The 22,044-nt window shown below is 45.8% G+C and overlaps 1 protein-coding gene across 3 annotated transcripts in view; it reads right to left on the minus strand.

Annotated features, from left to right (window-relative positions):
• SRGAP2 (SLIT-ROBO Rho GTPase activating protein 2) overlaps nt 1-22,044 on the minus strand; it is a 303,664-nt gene that overhangs the window by 281,012 nt on the left and 608 nt on the right. For all 3 annotated transcript variants that reach the window (XM_038748678.1, XM_038748679.1, XM_038748680.1), the window contains exon 2: nt 16,235-16,915. In XM_038748678.1, coding sequence (XP_038604606.1) covers nt 16,235-16,301 — 67 coding nt within the window. In that variant the 5' untranslated portion in view covers nt 16,302-16,915. The remainder of the gene's footprint in view (nt 1-16,234; nt 16,916-22,044) is intronic.

Genomic DNA, 22,044 nt, shown 5'->3' on the forward strand with positions numbered 1-22,044 from the left:
TCAATCCCCATTTTACAAATGAGGTAACTGAGGCCCCCAAGAAATCAAGTGACTTGCCCAAGGTCACACAGCAGACAAGTGGCAGAGCTGGGATCAGAACCCAAGACCTTCTAACTCCCAGGCTCATGCTCTATCCACTATGCCATTCATTCAATCGTATTTATTGAGCACTTACTGTGTGCACAGCACTGTACTAAGGGCTTGGGAAGTACAAGTTGGCAACATATAGAGACGGTCCCTACCCAACAGCGGGCTCACAGTCTAGAAGGGGGAGACAGACAACAAAACAAAACATATTAACACAATAAAATAAATAGAATAAATATGTACAAGTAAAATAGAGTAATAAATATGTACAAGTATATATACATATATACATGCCATGCTGCTTCTCATCTAGACTGCCAGCTTGTTGTGGGCAGGGAATGTATCTGTTGTACTCTCCCAAGAGCTTAATACAGTGCTCTGTACATAGTAAGGGCTCAATAAATATGAGTGACTGACTGACTTGGGCTCTCTCTTTCCCACTAGACCTGCTCCCCCGGGGTGAAGAGTGCAACAGGCAATAGCCCGACAAGGGCACCGCAAATTGCGATATACAAGCTGGGTTTTGTTTTTTTACATGCTGAATCCATTTAAGGCCAAAGCAACCACAAAATTGTGCCAGTGCCATCCCGAAGCACCACTACCCAAAAGTTAACTCGTCAGCCGCTGAATCTTTGCCACCCACACTGGTGAGTTATTTTTCAGAACTCCTGCTGAACCTATCTGAACCAGAGCTCCGGCAAGCAGTACTGGGACTGAAACTCAGGTCTCCAAATCTCTAGAGCTGCACTCTTTCCACTAGGCCGACAGCAGTGCCCACTTCCCTTTAAATCTTTAATTGTGGTATTTCTTATGCACTTACTATATGTCAAGCACTGTAGTAAGTGCTGGGATAGATAGAAGATTACCAGGTTCTGTGGGGCTCAGACTAAGTAAAAGGGAGAAGAGGTACTGAATCCCCCATTCTGCAGATGAAAGCACAGAAAAATTACATGACTTGTCCAATGTCACACAGCAGGTAAGTGGCAGAGTCAGGATTAAAACCCGGTTGGTCCATCACATCAATCCTATTTACTGAGTGGATCCTCTGACCCCCACCTCTGTGTCTTTCCATTACGCCATGCTGTTTCTTTTTGCCCAATCAATGGTGTTTATTGAGCACTTACTGTGTGTGGAGCACTGTACTAAGCGCTTGGGAGAGTACAATATAACAAAGTGGAGATACATTCCCTGCCCACGATGAGTTTACTGTCCAGAAAGCTGTAAACTTATGCATTTGGGCCTAAATTCTGACTTTAAGCTTCCTGCCTGGGCCCCCAAAAACAAGAAGGAGACAAAGACGAAGCTAAATCAAGAAGATGACGACAAAGAGGAGCGTCTCCCACATCTTTCAGCAAAATCTCAGGGAACAGAGAGGGAGTTTTATCAGAAGTATGCCAACTCAATATATGTTTTTCCTCCCAATTGGGGAGAAGAGTGTGAGAGAGACTGTACTACTATTCATCCTTAGAACACAGTCTACTTTAAAAAGGACATTTCTGAAACTGAAAGGGGGGAGCAAGCGAGGTCAGTTTAGCATTTCACATAGGACATCCTTAAGCTTTTCCACCAACTGTCTGTCCTGCTGTAGCTTTTCAACATCTCTCACCCACCTTCAGGAGAAGAAAAAAAAAACTAGTCGGGGAAGGGAGTTGGAGTGAAGAGAAGGAAAAGTCAAGATTCAAATCCACGGCTCCTGTCTATTTTAAAAAATGGTATAGTACTAAGCACTGGGGTAGATACAAGCTAAACGGGTTGGACACAGTCCATGTCCCATGTGGGGCTCACAGTCCTAAACTCTATTTTACAGGCAAGGTAACTGAGGCACAGAAAAGTGAAATGACTTGCCCAGGGTCACACAGCCAGGATTAGAACCCAGGTCCCAGGCCCATGTTCTTTCCTCTAGGCCACACTGCTACTGCTGAAGCATCTAGCAGCACTGTCTCCCGCCTTTTATATGACCCTTAAAGTGGGTACATCTCCTTAGCTATTTGTTCCTCTGTACGCAATCTGTGGAATTGAGATCAAATTTCCCTTGTGCCTCAGTTTGGTAAAAATCACTAAGTTCCTATGAAAAGAAAGGGCAGAGCAAGAGGAACAATGAGAACAAGGAAGCAAGAGAAACAGCATGACCTAGCAAAAAGAGCACAGGCTTAGGAATCAGAGAAGCTGGGATCTAATTTCAGCTCTGCCACATACCTGCTGTGTGACCCTGGGCAAATCACTTCTCTGTGCCTCAGTTCCCTCATCTGCAAAATAGATCAGTACCTGTTCTCCCACCTAGACTGTGAGCCCCATGCGGGGCCTGATGATCACGTATCTCCCCAAGCACTTAGTAATAGTAATAATAATAATAATAACAATAATTATGTTTGTTGAGCACTTACTATGTGCAAACACTGTTCTAAGTGCTAGGGTAGATATGAGGTCATCAGGTTGTCCCACGTGGGGTCACAGTCTTAATCCCCATTTTACAGATGAGGTAACAGGCACAGAGAAGTTAAGTGACTTACCCAAAATCACACAGCAGACAAGTGGCAGAGTTGGGATTAGAACTCACGACCTCTGACTCCCAAGCCCGTGCTCTTTCCACTAAGCCACGCTGCTTCTCTACAGAGCTGAGTACAGTGCTTGGCACATAGTAAGTGCTAAACACATACCAAAACTCTTATTAAGTTGCAGCAGGAGAGACTTAGGTTAGACTGAATCTTCATACAAGAGAATCTCTTTCTCTAGAGATTTCCAAGAAAGGGGTAGACAGTCATCTTTTTCTTGGATGGTCCAGATGACCTCTCAAGACTCCAACTCTTCGTTTTAGTCATTCTTCAACCTGTTCTGTTGGGGGCAATGGGAGTCCACTCAATCGTATTTATTGAGCATTTACTGTAATGCAAAGCACTGTACTAAGCACTTGGGAAAGTACAACAATAAACAGACATTCCCTGCCCACAATGAGCTTTCAGTTTATCAATCAATCGTATTTATTGAGCGCTTACTGTGTGCACAGCACTGTACTAAGCACTTAGGAAGTACAAGTTGGCAACATATACAGTCCCTACCCAACAGTGGGCTCACAGTCTAGACGACTTTATGAGAAGCAGCGTGGCTTAGTGGAAAGATCATGAGCTTGGAATCAGAGGACATAGGTTCTAATCCCAGCTCCACCACTTGTCTGCTGTGTGCCTTTGGGTAAGCCACTTAACTTCTCTGTGCCTCAGTTACCTCATCTGTAAAATGGGGATTAAGATTCTGAGCCCTATGTGGGACAACCTGAATACTTTGTATCTACTCCACCACTTAAAACAGTGCTTACCACATAGTAAGCACTTAAATACCATAATTATTATCATCATTATATTTATTCATGTAAATAAATAGTTTGTCACTCCCATTCTCTGAGCACAAGAAAGTACAAGTAGATTTGCTGCTCCTGTTTTGGGTCATTTTTCAAATTCTTCTTAAATTACATAGCATGGTCTTATCTGTAGTCTCCATAAGCCACATATTCCTCCCTTCGCATCATGCCCACTGCTATGCCTCCAGAACACAAGTATCATTTCCAAATAATTCCAGCTCTCATAAACACGGGATCATTTTACATTTAGGTTTGCAAGAATTGAACTCACTCCCCTGCCCCTGCACCCCTACCCACCCCTTAGAAGGGTGGCAGGAGGGAGGGATGGAGGGTTAAAAACACCAGGTTTCTCTGTTCACACAATGATTAACTCTTCTGCTGCTGGATCTGGCTGGTATTTCTGAAGAGACAGCTCTCTCCCTAACCACAGAGGAGAAAAAAAAAAAAAACCCACACATTTGCTCATGGAAGAAAAATAACTGGTTTGAGCCAGTTTGGTGCCTTTAAGACTGCTCTTTAGTTTCGGGAAGCTATAAGTTGGGTGCCTTAAACTTGCATTAAAAACGATGTTTGCTGGTCTAAAAATATCCAAAACAAGAACTTCATTAATCAAGTTAACAGATATAATCTACGCAAAATGCTTCGGTGCACAGTTTGAAACTGCTGACAACAGCAGAGCCAAGATAACTTACATCACCACAAATCACTGAACAAAAACAGAGATCAGGAGATAAGGCACAATTATTAAGAGTCTAAAACAAAGCCTCAATATATACATTTTAAGATGAAACCTTCAATAAAGGTGGTAGAATTAGGAACAAGCAATAGCCCTGTCCTGATTTGTCCTTCCCCGAGTATAACAAGACTAAATTTGCAGAGGGATTTTTTTTTAAATGATGAGCTCAGATATCACTCACATATCTGTATAATTCATCTAACAATTTGTCAGGGACAGAAAGGGATTATGCTCACATTCTAGGGATGAATTCTGTAATTCTGTGGTATTGTATTCTCCCAAGCACTTGGTACAGTGCTCTGCACATAGTAAGCACTCAAATACCACTGATTGATGAAGAAACTAGTTCAGAAGAGTTAGGTCATTTGCTCCACAGCAGACAACTCATCACACTGGACAGCAGCATGGTCTTTCAGATAGCGTATGGGCCAGAGGGTCAGAAAGACCTGGGTTCTAATCCCAGTTCCACCACAGAACTGCTGTGTGACCTTGGGCAAGTCAGTTTACTTCTCTGTGCCTTAGTTACCTCATCTGTTAAAATGGGGATTAAGATTTTGAGCCCCATGTGAGACCGGGACTGTGTCCAACCACATTTGCTTGTACCCACCCCAGCACTTAGTACAGTGCCTAGCACATAATAAGTGCTTACCACAACTATAACTATTATAATAAATTGGAATGACTTTTATACTACTTAAGACAGACTGAAAGACACTACTTACAGTGCCCCAGTGTTTAGTACAGTGCCTGACATAGTAAGCATTTAATTACTGTTAACATTATTATAATTATTACTAGGGCCTTGCTAGAGCTAGAAATCCAAGGTTTGGTCTGGTGCAAACCATCCAGGGTCCTGTTAAGCCCCAGTCTGGCCTCAGTCAAACTCTGGAAGACTGGATCTAAACCCAATCCAATGCCTGACAGGCCACACACACTACGGAGAAACATGAGGCAGAAGGAGAGAAGCAGAATGGTCTAGTGGGTAGAACATGGGCCTGGGACAGAGGGACCCGAGTTCTAATTCTTGGCTGCTGTAAGACCTTGGACAAGTCACTTGATTTTCCTGGGCCTCAGTTATCTCGTCTGTAAAATGGGAATTAGGACTACGAGCCCCAGGTGGGATGGGAACTCTGTTCCACCTGATTAGACCCTGGGGTAGATACAAGCTACAGTGTCTGGCACAGAGTAAGCACTTAAATACGATAAAACAAAAATCCCAGAAAACGTGTTGGGCCCTTCACTTTTGTGCAGGGATACCCATGCCACACTTAAGATTCATGGTCTTCTCCCTCACAAGAAATATTCCTTTTCTTTTAGACGTCTATTACTGAACCCAAGTAATGTCAAATCCTTTGTGGTGACCCCAAGGGATCCTTGGCATAATTAACAAAATGACTCTTGGGTGGTTGACCTGAGAATACAAAACTGGAATCTACAAAGCACATGAACTGCAGAAATTCCTCACTCAGTCCCTCCAAAAGAATACAATTATGCAACTATTTGCAGGACAGAATTTTTTGTTGAATCATGGCCTCCTGATTCTCTTATACTCCAGATGAAGCAGCAGTCCAAGTTTAATGTATTTCTGCTGATTCCTAAAAGTGGGATGACTCAAGCTGACAGCCTAGCAGTGCCTCAAGATAATATCATCCTGCTTTTCTACATTTGTCTACAATTCTGCCTAAGGATCAATCATGAAACAGATAGCCTCAGTTTCTCCAGCTGCTAAATGGATTTCACTTTCGTTTTTCTAAGAAGGGGCTGGTGTCTGGTTTCATGTAAAATGCTCTGAAGGAGAAGTAGTAAACTCAACACTGGCAAAGTACCAGAAGTTGTTGGGAAAGTAAGCTGAGGGGCAGCTAAGCTTTTTGGAAGGATCATTAACTCAGAGGCCATGTTGAGATTTTACTTTGGGCAAAGTATTTCTTCCCATACCTCCATCCCAAAACAGCAGGAGGTGGAAAGTATCAATCAATATGTGGTATTTATTGTGATCAGAGCACTGTACTAAGCTCTTGAAAGAGTAATAATAATAATGATGGTATTTGTTAAGCGCTTACTATGTGCAAAGCACTGTTCTAAGCGCTGGGAGCATACAGGGTGATCAGGTTGTTCCACGTGGGGCTCACAGCCTTCATCCCCATTTTACAGATGAGGGAACTGAGGAACAGAGAAGTGACTTGCCCAAAGTCACACAGCTCACAATTGGCTGATTGGGATTTGAACCCATGACCTCTGACTCCAAAGCCCATGCTCTTTCCACTGAGCCATGCTGCTTCTCTATATAAACAATATACACAGAGTACAATATAAACAGAGTTGGTGGACATGTTCCCTTACCACAAGGAGTTCATAGCCTAAAGTAGTCAAAGACCACCTCCTGGTCTTTGGTAGGAGGGGCCGCTGATAGCATTCATGGGCAACAGATGCCCTGTTAGTCAAACCAGAATGTGGCAGGCCTACATTCTGTGCATCACACAACGAAACAGGATATAGGCATTTAGAACCATTAGACTGTATCAACTTGATTAGCTTGTATCTACCCCAGTGCTTAGTACTGAGCCTGGCACATAGGTAGTGCTTAAATACCATTAAAAAAAAAAACAGCCTATTGTGGAAATCCACAAAATCTAGAAAGCTCAGAACTGGGTCTTCTCTAACACCCTCCCACATTCCACAGACATTGAAATTCCCTCACGAGTCCCTGGAAATACGGGCACCGTTTCTGAGCCATGGAACTCAGTGGCAGGGGCCAAGGCGGACAAAGTCTGGTCAGGAGTCTTCCTTCTGCTTTATTTTAATTTATCTGTAATTTATTTATATTAATGTCTGTCTCCTCCTCTAGACTGTAAGCTCACTGTGGGTGGGGAATGTGGCTACCAACTCTTTTGAATTTTACTCTCCAAGCACTTAGTGCTGCACATACATTAAACACTCAATAAATGTCATCGATTAATTAATATCAAAGTACCAGACAAAAATGCATTCAATGCCAGATCAGTGTGGACAGTGTCAACCCAGCTGATAACTGGACTGACTGGCATAAACTGATGGCTACTCTGATCTTCGGGGAATTCTATCAATAGATCAATTGTATTTATTGAGCATTTACTTCGTGGAGAGCATTGTACTAAGCACTTGGGAGAGTACAACAGACTTGGTAGAACCGCTCCCAGCCCACAAGGAGCTTACACAGCCTAGAACAAAAGAAACCCTGGTCTCATAATGTGAAATGCTAGTAAGCCTAAGGGAGTTAACCTGCGGTGAAATTAAACACGGTGGTACCCACACTTCTTTGGGTACTTTCCAGGAAAGTGGGGGACAAATGAGAGACAGCCACAGTTAGGAACCCCCAATTTAATGTAATGGGGTCACTGCACTAAGAGTTCACATTTACCCAAAACATTTCCAGAAGTAGCTGGCTTACTCTCTCAGCACAATCTATCCCAACATTTCCCCATAAAGAATAAAATGAAGGACCATCCTTCCAGTACTCAATATTGAAGAAGTAGTTGCCAATGGTTTAAGAACCAAGTACATTTCTGTAAGATATTCCACACCACACCAAGCCAGACTGTGTTCTTTAAGGATGGTTGCTATGTCCTTTGTTTTGTGTGACTTGTTTTTATGGAAAACATGGGGCAGCCTTCCCAGCCATATCCAAGGAGGTCATCTTGTCCAGTAAGTCACACCACAATGGAATTTCAAAGCAAGGAGGCCGGAATCTGTAAGGCATTGGAAAGATCATGCTCTGGCTCTCCTGGGGCCTTTTTGGTCACCAGCCCACTACTTTGTGCATTTTTAGAAGAAAAGGAAAGGCACCTCTGCTCTTCTGCGGGCAATAACATACCAAAATAACCACAGAAAGCCAGGATCCTCCTTGCCCAGCTGTTTTTCCCTTCTCCAAAAATATGTACATTTCAAGTTCAAAACCACTGATTCCCAATGAATAATTTAAAACCAAGGCCACTTAGTACAAAATGACTTGGAAACACACACACACACACACACACACACACACACACACACACAGAGAATAATTTCCTTACTTTGCAATTTGGGCAGCTTTCTTTCCAAACACCACAGAATAATGCAGTTGCTTCTAATTATGCAATTGCTGCCTTCATCCCCTTGCTTAAGAGAGACGGAAACACAGCCACAAAATACTTTAACTCAAGGCCAAAATGAATATCATTTCACAGTCAGAAGACATGCACAAGAAGATAGATAAGTTCCAAACAAATGTGTGTTGCCCAAACTACAGAAAGCTTTGAAGATTTTTTTTTATAAGCTCCTGGGAACATGACATTAATATTTTCTCTTGCTTTCCAGAAGGACGGGAAAGTGTCAGGTTGTTTGATCATTTCTTGAGCTTAGCTCTGGAATATCTCAGAATCCTGGAGACTTAGCAGTAAATGAGCTTCCCTACTCTTGATAAAGAGGAGTGGAGGGGGGAGGGGAAATTAACCAACTAAGGCTCCCCTCCCTTCTTGCTATTTCAACAACTCAGATAACATCAGCTGACCAGAGACAAGACAGGAGAAGGAAACAAACCAGCATTCAAAGTAACATTCATTAGTAACATTAGCAACATTCAAAGCAGATTTCCCACTCAGAACCCCGTTCTGACATCTAGTTCCTTATCTGGCCCCTTGAGAAAAAGTTCAAAGCTTCAGGTTTAGAACAATCAAAGCTGTAGGAAAACAGATAACTTCTCAAACAAAAGAAGGCAATTTTCTTTCTACAGCAGCAACAGTTGAGACACAATCATTGTTACCAGCCAGTCCCCTCCATCAAGATTATTATAGAGTTGGCCGAAGGTGAAATTCACCAATGAAGGGATGTGTAGCTGAAAAGGCTACAGTGGGATTCACTGCCCTGGCCAGAGTATGTGTTCAAAGAGGTGTCCCTTGCTGTGTTATTTTTGATGATTACAGTACCTGTGCTTTCTCTTCTGCCTCCTCGTCTCTTCTTCCTTAAGAAGTTTCACCCAGGTAATAGCCTTTCCAGTTAATCTGCCATTGAAGGTATAAGGGCTCAGTTGTGTGCACAACTCACACAACAAATACCTTAAAAAAATTTTCAAGTGCTTCCTGTGTGACAGGCACTGCCAGAAGCGCTGGGGTAGTAATAATAATAATAATAATGATGGCATTTGTTAAGCACTTACTATGTACCAAGCACTGTTCTAAGCACTGGAGGGGGGATACAAGGTAATCAGGTTGTCCCACATGGGGTTCACAGTCTTCATCCCCATTTTACAGATGAGGTAACAGGCACAGAGAATCAATCAATAAATCAATCGTATTTATTGAGCGCTTACTGTGTGCAGAGCACTGTACTAAGCGCTTGCACTGTACTAAGCACTAGTTAAGTGGCTTGCCCAAAGTCACACAGCTGACCAACGGCAGAACCAGAATTAGAACCCATGACTCCCTGACTCTCAAGCCTGTGCTCTTTCCACTGAGCCATGCTGCTTCAAGCTATTGATACAAGATAGTGTAGATGCAAGCTAGTCACGTTGGACACATGGGGCTCACATTATTAATCCCGATTTTACATATGAGGTAACTGAGGTACAGAGAAGTGAAGTGACTTGCCCAAGGTCAGAAACCAGGTACAGAGAAGTGAAGTGACTTGCCCAAGGTCCTAGGCCCATGCTAGGTCACTTGCTTTTCAATTCAATCTCAATCAGTGCTTAGTACAGTGCTCTGCACACAGTATGTGCTCAATAAATACGATTGAAAGAATGAATTCAGCAGACTAAACTGAAGGCTTAGCGATCATCCAATTGTCTTTAGGGCTGTGGAGTCTGGACCTACTCAGACACCACAACCTACCTGTTGTGCTCTAGTTAACGTCCAGTAGTGCTTTGCACATAGTAAGCGCTTAATAAATGCTATCATTAAAGATAGGATCACAAACAATGAGGTCCAGAAACAGTTACCAAAACAATAACCTTCACATCACACCTTCCCTGAGCTACTCAAGTGAAGAGAATGAATGGCAGCAGTGTATTCAACAAGCAGCATGGCCTGGAGGAAAGAGCCCAGGCGTGGGAATCGGAGGACCTGGGTTCAAATCCTGACTCTGCTACATGTCTGCTGTGTGACCTCCGACAAGTCACTTCATTGCTCTGTGACTCAGTTACCTCACCTGTAAAATGGGGATTAAGACTGTGAGTCCCACGTGGGACGGGGCCCTGTGTCCAATCTGATTATCTTGTGTCTACCCCAAAACTTAGTATAGTGCTTGGCACATAGAAAGTACTTAATGCCGTAAAAAAGCCACTCTGTGTCAACTAAAAAACAGGAGATCCTTTGGGAAACAGAAGTAGAAGACCTTTGCCTGACATATGATGATTAGAAATGGGGTGACTGCTTAGAATAGAGATTTTGGGAAGACTGTGACCCCAAAAGGGAGAGATGAAACTGAGGCCTGATGCCACCCTGATTATTATCCAGTGCAGTGGGGAGGAGGGGTGGGGGGCGGGGCAGTCCTTACATGCACACACCTAGAAAGTACTCACTGTCCACAGCAGAATCATCTTTAAGCCCAAAGGATAGTACACAGACATATAACTGGTTTATCAAGCTTCCTAACTGTCAATAAATGCAAAGTGAGGGCTGACACCCAAAGTCAACTGAACAATTTAAAGAGGGGAAAAAAGGGTCAAAAGGAGTTTCTCCGAAACTACAAATTGCTTATTACCAGCAGATATATTCATACTGGTCTCTCTGAAGACTGTCATAATCCTTTCCTAATGAGGCCCCAGAGCTCACTGTGGGCAGGGAACACATTCATTCATTCATTCATTCGTGTTTATTGAGTGCTTACTGTGTGCAAAGCACTGTACTAAGCACTTGTTATATTGTTATATACGTAAATACACATTATATACACATACACTTATTGTTATATATACATCTACCAGCTCTGTTATATTGTTCTCTCCCAAGTGCTTAGGACAGTGCTCTGCACACAGTAAGCACTCAGTAAATCAATCAATGGTACTTATTGGGTGCTGTGTACAAAGCACTGTATTAAGCGCTTGGGAGAGTACACTGTAACAATATAAAACAGATACATTCCCTTTCCACAATGAGCTACCAATGATTGATTAAGCAGTGTGCTTTCTTTCCCAAGAAGAAAAATCTCTCTTCTGGAGCCCAGTAGGTCAAGCAGCCATGAACACACTGGGTTGATCGGGGGGGGGGGCTGTAACTCACAAAGCTGCAACTCCATTGCTGCTAGAATTGAGCACGAAATGAGCTCACTGTCTTCTAGAATGTGAGCTTGTTGTGGGCAGGGATCGAGGGATCGTCTCTATTGCTGTATTGTACACTTCCACGAGCTTAGTACAGTGCTCCGCACACTGTAAGTGCTCAATAAATATGAATGAATGAATAAATGCCAGGTCAGTCTCTGGGGGTGCGGGGGGAAGTCACCAGGATGAAAAGGAATTCAATTCTTTAAAGAGGTTAAATCAAAAAATTTTGCATCCAGGGGCTGACTACTCTGAACTTGGTGCGACAAGAGGAACAACCAAGCTTCCCCAAAGCCAGAGTCTTTTTTCATTCCTCAGCAAAATGCCTTAATATGGAAAAGGCCCTGGCTTTTTCCTTGCTCAATTGCCGGGCAGAGCTCCCTCCTGTCTCCACCTTAAAGTTCTTGGTCTTTCGATTGGCCAATGATCTCATTTTAACCCAAGAGAAATCTGCCTTATTGCAGAGAAAGACTCTTTACCCTAACAGAGGGAAGGGCAGCCTTTCAATCACCTTACGGCAAGACAGCACCAACCCGCATCCGCTCCTCAATTCTAGCAAGATGTTTTAGTACCGCTTTACATAAACTGATTATATTTAAAGCTCTCTTGGGGAGAGGGGGCTGGGGAGAAGAGGAGAAGGCAGTGTCAGCAGCCGCAGGCAGATAGCCACAAGTCTCCTCCCCCAGTTTAATTTGATCAAACCTAAGCACTCAGCACCAGATATTGTACATCACCCTAAAGGCAAGCATAGCACGTTTGGGATTCTCTGTTTCATCCCCAGCTCCGACAAGGGCATCTTGAAAGGGTTAAACTAATCCGGCCAAGAGGAATGAGCTTATACTATCCAAATGCTCCAGATAAAAGCTCAGAGTTTCGCTTCTCAACACTGCAGAAGGCTGTTCTGCCATAGCACTTGGGGTGAGGTGGTGGGGGGAGGGAAAAGACAAACCCTCAATGTTCTCAGGAAAGAGAATTTGACTTCTAGGCACACAGTACAACTCTGTTTCAGACATACTTCGACAAGAATATTTGCATTAACTGTCAATCATGAGCTTCCTGGGAGACTATAAAAACTTTGGGTATGGCTGGGAAGACCCTGTAAAAAGAAAGGACAATGACTGGAGCTAAATTACATTTACATGAACTCACTGAGAGTCTTGGTGACACTCCAACAGCTCATATCCCAGCACAGGGAAACACCATGAAAGCCAAGAGGCTCTGTGGCATGTCGGTGGTATTTGGAATCACCAGACCCGGAGGCCTGAACATGCTAAAGGCATCTCAACACCCACAAGCCAGAGACAATGCTCTTCGTCTTCTGAAAGAAGGCAGCCAGTCAGTCTTGACTCAGAGAGAGCCCCCAGAAAAACCGCAGAGGGGCTGGGGGGGTCGGAGCCACCTCCTCAGAGGCAAGGCACCTACTCCTGACGCAGCGATCCAAGGCGTCCGATTGCGGGAGACAGGGAGAACCACAGGAGAGTCAGTCAGTCAGTCGTATTTATTGAGTGCTTACTGTGTGCAGAGTACAGTAACAATAATAATAATGGTATTTGTTAAGTGCTTATTATGTGCCAGGCACTGTTCTAATCGCGGGGGTAGATGCAAGGTAACCAGGTTGGACACAGTCCCTGTTCCACATGGGGTTCGCAATCTTAATCCCCTTTTTGCAGATGAGGTAACTGAGGTACAGAGAAGTAAAATGATTTGCCCAAGGTCACACAACAGATAAGTGGCAAAGGAAGGATTAGAACCCACATCCTCAGATTCCCAAGCCCGTGCCACTAGGCCATGCTACTTAGCATTTGGGAGAGAACAATAAAAAAACCAAACACATTCCCTGGCCACAATGAGTTTACAATCAGATCCCCAGGTTTTCAACTCCACTCAGACAAGCCTGACTGAGGGTTGGGACCAAGTCCTGTATTCTTCATGGGATGTCTTCTGGAGCAGGCAGAAAGTGATGCCTCAATTGCTTTGATTGCTCTGGCCAGCCACTGACTGATAGGAATCGTTTCCACCAACTCTAATGTTCGGTACTCTCCAAACAGTATAGTACTCTGCACACATAAGGGTTCACGATAATAATTGTGATACTTTGTTAAGCACTTATTATGAGCCAAGCACTGTATTAAGCACCGGGGTAGGTACAAGACAATCAGGTCCCAACTTCTAAGTAGGAGGGAGAACAGTTATTGAATCCCCATTTTGCAGAAAAGCAGCAGCATGGCTCAGTGGAAAGAGCCCGGGTTTTGGAGTAAGAGGTCATGGGTTCAAATCCCAGCTCCGCCACTTGTCAGCTGTGTGACTTTGGGCAAGTCACTTAACTTCTCTGGGCCTCAGTTACCTCATCTGTAAAATGGGGATTAAGACTGTGAGCCCCCCCCCATGGGACAACCTGATCACCTTGTAACCTCCCCAGCTCTTAGAACAGTGCTTTGCACATAGTAAGCGCTTAATAAATGCCATCATTATTATTATTATTAGGGAACTGAGGCCCAGAGATGTTAAGTAACTTGACTGGTTGATTGATTACCAGGCTGCACTATTGTGGGGCTTCTTCCTCACAAAGAGAGGTCTGGGAGTTAGGGTCTCAGCTTCATGAAGCAATAGTTCAGACACTTTCGCCAAGGAAGATTTCACTGATGGCTTTTGGCTGAATACAGATTTTCATTCAGCAGATTACATATACTATTAAACAGCAACAATGGGAAAGGATCTAAAAAAATACACTTTTTAACTCTCCTGATTGAGTTGGGAGGGGAGGTTAAACAGAAAGCTCAAAGCCCAAATTGAATTACATCATCTCAGTGAGCAACATTTGTAAATATGCAGTGTTTTAGTTCTTTGAGAAACCCATGAGAATTTCTTTTCCAATAGGGAACCAGGGAATTTAAGATGGTTCTCTTAACACCTTTCATCCCAAAGCATCCTAAAAATAAAATACATGTCAAATTACTTTTCCCTCTAAACAAACGCACTGGTTTCTGAAGTAAACCTGGGATCCAGACTTCATTGACACTCCACATAGCATGGCAACAGTTAGGAAGAGGATTTGAAGAATGACAGAGCTCCTTAAAACTGCAGGGGGGATTCCAGGAGGCAGAATAGAGTGAATCTGGACAGGTCATTTGCAACGGCCCATTGTTTACAGAAAACAGGAACTAGGTTATCAATATTGACATGAGGCCAGGACCTCAGTTTTAAGTCAGAATATGTTTCCTCTACGGTTCCTCCTGGCTTCTCCCCTCCCCCACAAAATTCAATTAGAGACTTGAATCAGCCTGAGAGGGAGCGTCTCTCTCTACCAGGGCCTGCGGTCTTTCAAATGGAGTTACCTCTAAGATGACCTAGCTTGGAAGGCAGAGATGACCCCAACATAACGTGGCAGAACTGCAGGCTACCTCCCCCGGGCCAAATAGCTGCCCATTTCAATGCCCTCCCCTCTGCCCCACAGAAAAAAAGAAAAAAAAAATCACCAGAGGGGAGTTGCTCTTCTCAAAAAGAACCCTCTGCATTGGTGCAGGGAGATGAAGGAGAGGACCCCTCCCTCTGAACACTGAAACAAAGGAAAACCCAGATCTTCAGCCATGTGTTAGAACATCCCAGGCCACCTACATCTCCCCCTTCCTGCTGACGTCTTGCAGGAAGAAGGCCGCATGATTTTTTCCAGTGGCTGATTACCTTCCCAGATTCAGGGGAGCTAATCGGCACATGCTGAAGCTGCTTAGAAAGCAGGTATGGGGGAAATTCAGGGGTAGCCTATGAGCTCCCAGCCAAGCCACCAGCAAGAGACTAAAACTGACACTGCAAGGTTAGTGCCCTTCCCCAATCCTTTAAAAAAAAGTGAAGACTTGACAGGCCCAAGAGAGTTAAGCATCTCTTTTTTGCCCTTTCCTCATCTCTTGTTTCCAATACCAGCACCACCCTGAAGCACCCACAGCTCAATCTGCAACAGTCCAACAAAAACAGATCTGAGGTGTGGAGAGAAGAGGTGGGGAATGGGATTGGGCGGGGCTGGGCTGGACGGGGGTGACCTTATTCTTCAGTCTCTCACCTGCCTGCCTTGTGAGAGCAATAGGATTGTTCGCTCCTTCTTGCTCTCCCTCTAGGTATATACGTAGAGATACATTGTTGTCCCTTGTACCTGAAGAGGCAGCCAATGATGGTGAAATGCACCTATAAAAGCATATGCCTCATGCCCCGGTTTTGGCTAAAACCGCTCAATCCCGTGCAAAAGTGGGCTACCTGGGTCCCGGTAGACAGATACCCAAGGTGTCTATGGGCTTCTGATCCCCAGTGCCCTGGGGAATCTAATAAGCTGAATCTGCTGCAGACGAGACTACGGCTTTATCCACCTAGCCTCTCCCCAGGATTTTCAAATGGAAAAGCTTCTCCGGTTTACCTTTCCCAGTCCAGATTACTTTCCTGAATCCATTCCCAACCCACCTGTCAGAATCCAAGAGATCTAAATTGCTAAGGCAATTTATCTTTTTCTCCCACCCAAGTCCTTCTGCCTCCCCGCCGCCACCTCTCTGAAATCCCAGGGAACAGAGCTTCCCTGGTAATAGCCCAGCCACCCAGAACAGTCCCGGGAGCCCAACCTCAAAAATTTCTGCCAATGCCTGAGCCTCCTAGCATTGCCCAGCCCCCGGCACTGCCCAACGCCAGACCACACTACCCAGAGTAAGATGAGGTGAGCCGCACCTCATGGTCCCTCCGGCACCATCCAATGTAGCCCCCGCCCCCTCAAAATCCAGATTCATTAAAATCACATTTTAAAATCGCTTCCTACCTTTAACTTGGGTGTCATACTCGGCTATGATCTCCTTATCCTTTTTGAATTTGGCCGGAGACGTCATGTTTTCTTTTGCTCACCCAAATTCGGCTGGGCAATAGATCCACGGGGGGACAGGGTGGGGAGGAGGGGGATGGAAAGCACCTGAATGGAAAGCCTGGAGACTCGCTTTTCGGAGGGGCAGTGGGTGGCCCCTGAGTGGCTGGTGTCCAGTGGTCTGGGGAGGCTCAGTCCATGGGGAGGCGGCAGGTGGGGAGCTGAGGAGGGAGGAGGCAGCAGGAGAAGGAGGAGGAGGAGGAGCAGCAGCGATGGTTTTCTCCAGCGGAATCCGGAGCGGCGACGGCTGCAAACAGCATCAGCCGGGAGAGCTGCAGCGCCCGGAGACGGTCCTGGGGACTGACATCAATGGCACAGGCGGGGAGTGGAAGTCCTTCCGTTCAACAACATGATGTGTGACGATGCGGAGAGGGGGTGTGAGTGTGTGCCTGTGTGTTGCGTGTATGTTGTATGTATGTATGTCTGCCTGAGCTGGGTGCGGGTGACGGAGGTGGGAGGATGTTTCCGGGTGCCTCTTTGCTTCGCGTTTCGTGCTTTGCGGGCTCCGGGGGGATGCAAATCCAACCCCCCCAAAGGGAGAGGCAAGGCGGGATCGGAAGTCGTTTTCCTCAGTTCTCTCGCCTGTGAATGCAAGAAAACGGGAGGAGGGGACAATCAGCTGGAGTGCGGCATCAAACGCAAGGGAGGGTGGGGACCTTGCCCAGCTCCCAAATGGCCTCGCTCACCCCCAGGTTGCCCACCGCCCGGATGGATGCCCATCGGGGGGGGGGGGGGGAGGGGGGCAGTCAGCCATGGGGAGGGGAAAAGGGGGGGGTGGAAAAGGGGCGCCCTCCCCTGATCCCACAAACTGGCAGAGCACAACACATCCTAGTGTCGCCACTTGTCTGCTGGGTGACCTTGGGCAAGACAGTTCACTTCTCTGTGCCTGTTACTAATAATAATAATATTTGTTAAGCACTTACTATGTGCCAAGCACTGTTCTAAGCATTAGGGTGGATACAAGGTAGTCAAGTTAAGACTGTGAGCCCCATGTGGGGCATCCTGCTTACCTTGTATCTACCCCAGTGCTTAGAACAGTGCTGGGCACACAATCGGTGCTTTAACAAATGTCATCATTATTAAGGGAGCAAGCCCCAAAAAACCTGCACCAAAGGGACCCGCGTCTCCCACTGACTCCTCAACTGCAGTCTCCGCCTTTCATTCATTCATTCAATCATATTTATTGAGTGCTTACTGTGTGCACAGCACTGTACTAAGCACTTGAAAAGAACAATTCGGCAACAGAGACAATTCCTACGCAACAACAGGCTCAGTCCAGAAGAATAATAATGATGGTATTTTTTAAGTGCTTACTATGTGCCAAGCACTGTTCTAAGTACTGGGGTAGATACAAGGTAATCGGATTGTCCCACATGGGGCTCACAGTCTTCATCCCCATTTTACAGATGAGGGAACTGAAGCACAGAGAAGTAAAGTGGCTTGCCCAGGGTCACACAGCAGACAAGTGGCAGAGCTGGGATTAGAACCCACATCCTCTGACTCCCAAGCCCGGGGTCTTTCCACTGAACTACGCTGCTTCGCATTCCCCCATTCCCCTTTACCATTCCCAGCTAAGACCGGGTGTTTTCTTGAGATACACAGCTGATTCTTATTATTCTTATGAGAAGCAGCGTGGCTTAGTGGAAAAAGCCAGGGCTAGGTAATCAGAGGTCATGGGTTCTAATCCCACTCCGCCACTTGTTTTCTTCATGACCTTGGGCAAGTCACTTCACTTCTCTGTACCTCAGTTCCCTCATCTGTAAAATGGGAATTAAGACTGTGAGACCTATGTGGGACAATCAGACTACCTTGCATCTACCCCAGCGCTTAGAACAGTGCTTGCCACTTAGCGCTTAAATACCATCATCATTATTATTCCAGGATTGGCTAGGATCCCCCCACCCCACTCCCCCCAGACCAGGGGGACACCAAAGACATCCAAGGAGGACTCAGGAGTCCATGGAAGGGGACTGCAAAGGCGATTTCTGCAAGCCACTAGCGCACAACTTTTTTTTTCCCCCTCTCCTCTCCCTTGTTGTTTTGTTTTTGGTTACTAGCTTCTCTTGGCAGCTAAGGCGTAGGGGAGGGGAGGCCGGGAGGAAGAAGGGAATCTGCAGGAAAAAAAAAAATCTAGCTCCGCCCGACCACATCCAGGGGAACAATGTGGCCTGCAGAGGCAGGAAACCAGGGGGCTGTGGGGGCTCAGGGAGGGAAATAACAGGGCGGGGTGGGGGGTCGACACAGGACTGGCTTCAGCCCTGGGGTCACCTTCCCTTTCGCTTCTCCCCACCCCTGCAGAAACGTGCCCCCTCCCAAATCCGGGCACTGCAGATAAACTGTGGCTCAGTGGAAAGAGCTCGGACTTGGGAGTCAGAAGTCATGGGTTCTAATCCCGGCTCTCCCCACTTGTCTGCTGTTGTGACTTTGGGCAAGCCACTTAACTTCTCTGGCCCTCAATTCCCTCCTCTGTAAAATGGGGATGAAGACTGTGAGCCTCATATGGGACAACCTGATTACTTTGTATCTACCCCAGTGCTTAGAACACTCATTCATTCAATCAATCGTATTTATTGAGCGCTTACTGTGTGCAGGGCACTGTGCTAAGCGCTTGGGAAGTACAAGTCGGCAACATATAGAGACATTCCCTATCCAACAGCGGGCTCACTGTCTAGGAGGGGGAGACAGACAACAAAACAAAACATATTAACAACATAAAATAATTAGAATAAATATGTACAAATAAAATAGAGTAATAAATACGTACAAACATATATACATATATACAGGTGCTGTGGGGAGGGGGAGGAGGTAAGGCAGGGGGGAGGAGGGGGAGGAGGGGGAGAACAGTGCTTGGCACATAGTAAGCGCTTAACAAATACCACCACTATTATTATTATTATTATAAACCTCAATCCACCCCTACCAGGGCAAGGGGGGATGGGGTGGTCCTCGGGGCTTCAACTGTACTTTCCAAGCGCTTAGTGCACTGCTCTGCACACAGTAAGCGCTCAATAAATACTACTGAGTGAATTAAATGTGCATCACCCCTCCGGCCCATGAAGCCCACCCCGCCCTGCTGCTATGCGCTCAGCACAGGGCTTTGCAATAAATAAATATGGTTGGATAATAATAATAATAGTATTTGCTAAGCACTTTGTGCCGCGCACTGGGGTAAATACAGGGTAATCAGGTTGCCCCACACGGGGCTCACACTTTTAATCCCCATTTTCCAGATGAGGTAACTGGGGCACAGAGAAGGGAAGTGACTTGCCTAAGGTCACACAGCAGACAAGGGGCAAAGGCAGGATTAGAACCCACATCCTCTGACTCCTAAACCCACACTCTTTCCATTTTCTAGACTGTGAGCCCGTTGTTGGGTAGGGACTGTCTCTATGTGTTGTCGATTTGTACTTCCCAGGCGCTTAGTCCAGTGCTCTGCTCACAGTCAGCGCTCAATAAATACGACTGAATGAATGAAGCCACGCTGCTTCTCAATGGATGAGAAGGGTGGGATGAATGCTCGCCCCTTTCTGCAGGCCTCCCTCCCCACCTTAAAAGAGTGGAAGAAAAAGGAAAAATCCTGATAAATCCTAATCCTCCTCGACGTGGGTCGGCAGGGCCCTTCTTCCCTCCCTAAAATCGTGTTTGAGCACTGACTGTGTGCAGAGCACTGTACTAAGCGCTTGGGAGGTACAAATCGACAACAGAGCCGGTCCCTACCCAACAACGGGCTCCCAGTCTAGAAGGGGGAGACAGACGACAAAACAAGGAGACAGGCGTCAGTACCATCAGAATAAACAGAATTATAGCTATATACACATCAATAGAGTAATAAATATGTACAACTAAAATAAAGAGTAATAAATATGTACAAATATATACAAGTGACAAGTGTCCCCTCCAGGGACAGCGAGGCCCACCCGGCGTTGTCTTTTTCAGCCCGCTTCCCGCTGCTGGAGGGATTCATTCATTCAATCGTATTTATTGAGCGCTTACTGTGTGCAGAGACTGTACTAAGCGCTTGCCAAGTACAAGTCGGCAACTTCGGGAGGGGGGGAAAAACGTGCTTCAGGGAGGCAGGAAATGGAGGCCCCATGGAAGCCACGACTAAACTGGATGGGAAGCACTGCACAGACCGCTTCTATTCTATTTATTTTATTTTGTTAGGATGTTTGGTTTTGTTCTCTGTCTCCCCCTTTTAGACTGTGAGCCCACTGCTGGGTAGGGACTGTCTCTATATGTTGCCAACTTGTACTTCCCAAGGGCTTAGTACAGTGCTCTGCACACAGCGCTCAATAAATATGATTGATTGATTGATTGATTTGGAAAGCGCAAGCTTTCCAAGGCTTCCCAGCGGGGGGATGCGATCATTCCTTCATTCATTCAATCGTATTTACTGAGCGCTGACTGTGTGCAGAACACTGTACTAAGCGCTTGGGAAGTACAAGTCGGCAACTTATAGAGACGGATCCTACCCAACAACGGGCTCCCAATCTAGAAGGGGGAGACAGACGACAAGACAAGTGGACAGGCGTCAACAGTATTAAAATAAATGGAATTATAGAGATACATCATTAATAAATAGAATAATAAATATGTACAAAGAGTCCCCAATTGTGTTGGCCTGCCTAGTTTGCGGGGAATTAGGAGATAAGGAGTTTGGGTCGGGGGATTCCGGGGGAGAATGACTGGGGGGGATTTAATGGGCCCGTTCTTTGGGGGATAATAATAATAATAAGTGCTTACTATGTGCCAAGCACTGTCCTAAACGCTGATGGCACTACAAGGCTTGGACGGGGTTTATGGAGAAGCACTTTGGGCGGGGAAGAGGGGCGTCCAATAATAATAATGATAGCATTTATTAAGCGCTTGCTATGTGCAAAGCACAGTGCTAAGCGCTGGAATAGAGAAGTGTTGGAGAATAAACTGAGACGCGGGGGGAGCACTTTGGGCGGGGAAGAGGGGCGTCCACTAATAATAATGATGGCACTTATTAAGCGCTTACTATGTGCAAAGCACTGTGCTAAGCGCTGGAATAGAGAAACGTCGGAGAATGAACTGAGAGGCGGGGGTGCAGGGGGGCTAAGCTCTGGAACAGTGCTGCGCTACAGGAGGCTACTAAGTACTTGTACTTCCCAAGCGCTTAGTAATTAATCAATCAATCAATCAATCGTATTTATTGAGCGCTTACTGTGTGCAGAGCACTGGACTAAGCGCTTGGGAAGTCCAAGTTGGCAACATATAGAGACAGTCCCTACCCACCAGTGGGCTCACAGTCGAAAAGGGGGAGACAGAGAACAAAACCAAACATACTAACAAAATAAAATAAATAGAATAGATATGTACAAGTAAAATAGAATAATAAATATGTACAAACATATATACATATATACAGATGCTGTGGGGAAGGGAAGGAGGTAAGATGGGGGGATGGAGAAGGGGACGAGGGGGAGAGGAAGGAAGGGGCGCTCTGCACATAGTAGGCGCTCAATAAATACGATTGAGTGAATGAGCAATGCGGGGCCGGAGGGCGCCCCCACCCCGGGACAAGATGAAAGCAGCCCGCATTCACTCGTACTTATTGAGCGCCTACTGTGTGCAGAGCGCTGTACTAAGCGCTTGAGAAGTCCAAGTGGGCAACAGATGGAGACGGTCCCTTAGCAACAACGGGCTTCCAGGCTAGAAGGGGAAGCAGGAGAAGCAGCGTGGCT

Source organism: Tachyglossus aculeatus, chromosome 7 (assembly GCF_015852505.1).
Source record: "Tachyglossus aculeatus isolate mTacAcu1 chromosome 7, mTacAcu1.pri, whole genome shotgun sequence".
Classification (NCBI taxonomy): domain Eukaryota; kingdom Metazoa; phylum Chordata; class Mammalia; order Monotremata; family Tachyglossidae; genus Tachyglossus; species Tachyglossus aculeatus.